Here is a 4885-nt window from a genome sequence, read left to right as displayed (position 1 = left end):
GGCTCCGCCTCGCACCTGCTGCAGTCTTTCTGTCATGCCCGAGCGCAACATCTTTGTCTCCGGCGCCTGTGACGCCCTGGCTCTTGTGTGGGACATCCGTACCGGCAAGTGTGTCCAGAGCTTCTCCGGCCATGAGACCGATATCAACGCCGTCCAGTTCTTCCCCAATGGCGACGCCTTTGGCACTGGTTCTGATGACGCTTCCTGCCGGCTGTTCGACCTGCGCGCCGATCGCGAGCTCAACCAGTACACCCACGACAACATCCTGTGCGGCATCACCTCCGTGTCTTTCTCCGTCTCCGGGCGCCTCCTCTTCGCCGGCTACGATGACTACAACTGCAATGTCTGGGACACCCTGCGCGGTGAGCGCGTCGGTGTCCTGGCCGGTCATGAGAACCGCGTGAGCTGCCTCGGTGTCAGCGCCGATGGCATGGCCCTCTGCACCGGCAGCTGGGACTCCCTTCTCAAGGTCTGGGCTTAAAAAGAGCCCGAAAGAGCGAGCGACGAGACGACAGGGCCAGCCCAAAGGGCGAGAGAGTGAGAGAGCGAGAGAAAGTGCCACATCACACGAGCACATATGAGGGTCTCCTTCGGCAGTCCATGTCAAGGGACGGAGCCAAAGAGAGAGAAAGAGAGAGAGAGACAGAGACAGAAAGAGAAAGAGAAAGCAATCCATATGCGGTGTGATGATGACCACACATTGCTGCATGCGCCTGTCCCCTTTCACTTGCTGCTCTTCCTCGCGCCCTTCCCCCCCTCCCGCATATCGGCCCGGCCGGCCCGGCCTGCGCAGGGCGTGCACGCCCTCCTCTCCCTCCCCCCCCTCTCTCTCCTCCCTCTCGCGCTCCGTCCCCCTCCTCTCTCCTCCTTCCCCAGCAGCCTTTTAGAACGCGCCGCGTCCTCCCTCCTCCCATCCACATCACCCCTGTTTGCTTCCTCGTTCCTCGCAACCCGCTCCGAAGCTCTCATAGGCGAGGGGGTGGGGGGGGGGGACGGGGACCGGGAGGGGATGTCTCTCCTCCGTGCTTCCATCCTCCTTCTTCGTCCATCCCTCCCTCTGGGCACGATGCGGTCCATCCCCCTTCCCCTCCCCCGCCCCCCTCCCCCTACTGCCTCTTCATCTCTCTTCCTCCCGCATCCCAGCCAGCCATCTTAGTTCCCGTCCCTGGCGCCCTGGTGTTCCCCCCCCCCCCTTCCTCTTCCTCCCCCCTCTCGGGCATGCGAACCCCGATGAGAGTGGAACCCCTCCCTCCTTCCTCCTTCTCCCCTCTTCCTCTTCCTTCCTGCACACATGCCGCACGTATGACAGAGAGCAAGCAAGGCTGGCAGGCGTGTTCTCATGTGGCATCTCCCCTTTTGCTGCCCACACGTGCTTCCACCTTCTTCCTCTCTTGTGCGCATGCGCCATCGAGTGAGAGGCAAAGGCGAGAGAGAGGGTGTGTGTGTGTCCATGTGCGCCTACATGCGCTTGGCGTGCATGTGTATGCCCACACGGGCACACATACATGTGTACATTTCCCGTTTCTCCTCAACCCCCCCCCCCCCCCTCCTCCTCTTCTGTCGTGTATACTTCAAGCCGGGCGCACCACATTCTCCTCCCCTCCTCCCCTCTTCACAGAACGCTCCCCTCCCGCACCTTTCCCTGGCGCCGAGGCCTCCCCCTCCCCCCCCCTCCTGTTCGTCGCATACCCTGCTGAAAGAGAGGGAGAGAGAGAGAGAGAGGGAGACACAGTCGCAGGATGATGATGGCTCGGCCGCGTGTACCTCGGCGCGCCCCTCCCCTCCTCTCCTTTCTCTCTCCGCCTCGCCTCACCCCCTTGCCCAGGAAGAGGGAGGGTTCCCTCCTTCGTTTGCATATCCCCCACACCCCTCCTCCTCCTCCTCCTCCCCCTCTCCCCTGTCCCCTTTCCCTCCTTTCCTCGGTCAAAAAGCTCAAAAATATCAACTGTACTTGCGTATCCAAAACCAATATACATTTCCTTCTTCCATCTCCTGTTCCTTTTCCTTTGCATGCGTGCCTCTTGCGGTCCCAGCAGCATGTCTCGCGACCTCCTCCCTGGTTCTCGAACTCCGGGCGCGCTTGGCAGGTCGATCCCCTTCGGTCGCCCAATTCCTGCCCTCCAAGGAGGCATCTTCTCGGGACCTCACTTTGCCTCTTCCTTTCTGCCTCCCTCCCTCCCTCCCTCTCTCTCTCTCTCTCTCTCTCTCTCTCGCCTTTCAACACGCATACACACCATGTGTAACGTGTGATGTCAGGGGGTCACTCCACCACGCGGAACGCGCCACATTGCCGGCCCCCTCCCCAGAATAAGACGCTTTCGCCGCTTGGTACAGGGGTATAAATAGGCAGCGTATCCAGGGTATCAGAGCCCCCTGTCTCAACAGGCCTGTGTGTACCCCCCCCCTCCCTTCTCCTTCGCTCGCCCCCTTGTCTTCGCATTTCTTTTTTCCTCTGTTTCAGTGTCCTCTGCCTTGCCGGTGTTACCCCCCCCACCCCCCCCCCCACCCACACCCCAAATTACGCGCACAAGACCCAAGACAGAAGCCAAGCCCACACCATCGCCCGCAAATGTGCGCGAGTTGTTGGTGCCCCTTTTGGGGAAGCTCGTGGCATCCCCCCGAGGAGCAGCGCGGGTTCACCGGCGGGGGGGGAGGGGAGGGAGTGTCGGGGGGGGGGGGGGGGGGGGAAGCCCGGTCAACCGGGTGGCAGGAGGGGGATTGCCTTTTGGTGCTGGGTATATTTTACAGATCTAGGAGCCGTCATGCCATCATAGCGCATGGCTTGGGTCGTTGCAAGACACAAGCTTTGGTGACGACGGTAGGGTGGACATTTGTACTGGTACTGAGATGTGTGTGTATGTGGGTGGATGGATGGAAGGGAGGTGGATGCAGTGCCAATGTGCGGTGTGTGCGTGTGCGTGTGTTCGCACATCGTGTCATTGACATGTGCAAGGAGACCCGCCAAGGCGGAAGAGCTTCAACAGTGTATCGGCCGGGGCCGCCATTCGCCCTTGTCCTCCCTTCAAGAAAGGGAATATCCGGGAATTGAACACACCGAATTTACCGGTGGTTCTGCAGGAATGGTGGTGGCGGTGAGGTGTGGGCGCCGGAGCGGGAAAAGGAAGAAGAAGGGAGCAGGAGGGGCACACAGTTAGGAGGGGGGCAGTTTGTCCAGACAACAGTGCACAAGTGAAGGATGCCACCCGTGGCAGGAGAGACGCACCTGGCGGGCGTAGTCGGAGACGCAGTTGTTGGCCAGACGGAAGGCCATCTCCTCGCCAAGCTCCTTGCACACCTTCTGGTGGTTGACACCGGCCGAGCGCACACACTCGCGAATCTGCTTGAGCAGGAGCTTGGTGGACTCGGTGCCGAGGTGGTGGTTCATGATCTCGTCAGAAACCTGAGCGAGGTAGCTGTCGTGGCGACCGTTCTGACCGAACTGCAGGATGACGATCCGAGCCAAGAGGGCAGGAGGGGGGATGGGGGGAGGGGGGGGGGGTAGGAGGAGGACAGAGACAGAGAGGGGACCAGGGTTAGCTGAGGTGGAGGTGTGCATGGGGCTGGGCATGCGCGTGTGCGCGTGTGTGTATGAATGCATGCATCAGGCCCAAGGCGGTTGGTGCACATGAGAAAGGGACGCACATCCATGGCGATACTGGCGGTCGTCCATCCGAGCGAAGGTGGAGAGTGAGGAGAGCGCGTGTTAGAGAGGGCCCTGGGGCGCGATCATGGTGGGGTCTTGGCAAGTGGGACAGCCAGTGGAGGGGAGAGAGGGGGCGGGGGGAGGACTTGAGGGCAGGGGTGGGCTCAACAGGGGGCCGGCATGGGGGGAGTATGTGAGGAGAGGGCAAAAGGAGGGAGAGATACCTCTGAGAGGGGAAAGAGGACAAAGGAGGAACTGCAGGGGGGAGGGGGGAGGGGGAGAGGCTGCGGGATGGGATCTCTCTCGACAACCAGAAGGGGGTGTCTTCGGAGCGCCGACGGCTCCGGCCACCGGGAGGAGGCGTTTTCAACCGGCCAGTGTCGAGACACGGCGCGCTCGGGCAGGGGGGGGGAGCCCGGAGCAGGTATTCGACCTCTCTGGACCGACAGCCCCGCCCCCCCCGCCCCTCCCCCATTTCCCCCCTGTGCCCTCTCGCACTCCGGCCGCGCCCGTCAGCAGCATGTTCCTTCGCGTAAAGGTCTGTGCGCGAACTCCGCGCGAGCACCTCGCGCGCCCAAGCGCGCCATGAGAGGAGATAAAAATGCCCCAGCAGGGCTCGCCGCCTGCTGATCCACATCCTCGAGCCCTGCCTCTCCTGTTCTCCTGGCCGCCTCTGCTACCTTTGTCCCTGGCTCTGTCGTGTCTCCCGCTGACTGTTCCCCCCCCCCCCCTCCCCCCCGTCCGGTCCTCCGGCGTGGGGCGGCCTGGCTTCCCCGACACAAGGTCGAGCATCCAAGTACTGAAGGGGGAGACGAGCATCAGATGTTTTCCTGCCAACGTTCGAGAATGCCATTCAGGGACACATAGCCAGAAGCCCGAGCGCAATCCGATGTCACAGAATTTCGGCCCGAGCCCCGGGGCGCCGGCCCAAGCATGTTTGGTCTGTGTCCCCGGATAAGCAGGGCCAAAGGCCGGGTGGGCGGGGGGCCAGTGTTCCCCCCCGCTCCCCCGTGGAGGCTGGCCGAGCCACTCTGTCGCCCCCCTCGGCCCCGGACGGTGGGTTGTAGTCCACTGTGCCCCGTCGCGAAGGGTGCTCGCGTCTTTCGAGGGGGACGGCGGATGGGTGGCGAGCAGGGCGGGATGGCGGGATGTCCTCCTCCCTTCCCACTCGAGCTCCTCAACCCGTTGGGGGCGAGGGCAAGCGGCGGGGCTGATCAAGCAGGTGCCTTTGGTCCTGGGGGG

General features: G+C 62.8%; 2 protein-coding genes across 2 annotated transcripts in view; one reads left to right on the top strand and one right to left on the bottom strand.

Annotated features, from left to right (window-relative positions):
* Nucleotides 1-1553, top strand: part of H696_00072 (guanine nucleotide-binding protein subunit beta) — a 7671-nt gene extending 6118 nt beyond the window's left edge. Inside the window, exon 5 of the mRNA XM_009493902.1 lies at nucleotides 25-1553. Within this exon, the coding sequence (XP_009492177.1) occupies nucleotides 25-481 (457 nt within the window). The 3' untranslated portion in view covers nucleotides 482-1553. The remainder of the gene's footprint in view (nucleotides 1-24) is intronic.
* Nucleotides 1554-3060: 1507 nt separating this feature from the next.
* On the bottom strand, nucleotides 3061-3648 carry H696_00071 (hypothetical protein; the record flags this gene model as incomplete). Its single annotated transcript, XM_009493901.1, has 3 exons — nucleotides 3061-3072; nucleotides 3224-3439; nucleotides 3643-3648. The coding sequence occupies 3 exons, from the start codon at nucleotides 3646-3648 to the stop codon at nucleotides 3061-3063; spliced, it is 234 nt and encodes a 77-aa protein (XP_009492176.1).
* Nucleotides 3649-4885: the final 1237 nt, after the last annotated feature.

Source organism: Fonticula alba (assembly GCF_000388065.1).
Source record: "Fonticula alba strain ATCC 38817 unplaced genomic scaffold supercont2.1, whole genome shotgun sequence".
NCBI lineage: Eukaryota > Rotosphaerida > Fonticulaceae > Fonticula > Fonticula alba.
This window is presented reverse-complemented; position numbering and strand designations above follow the sequence as displayed.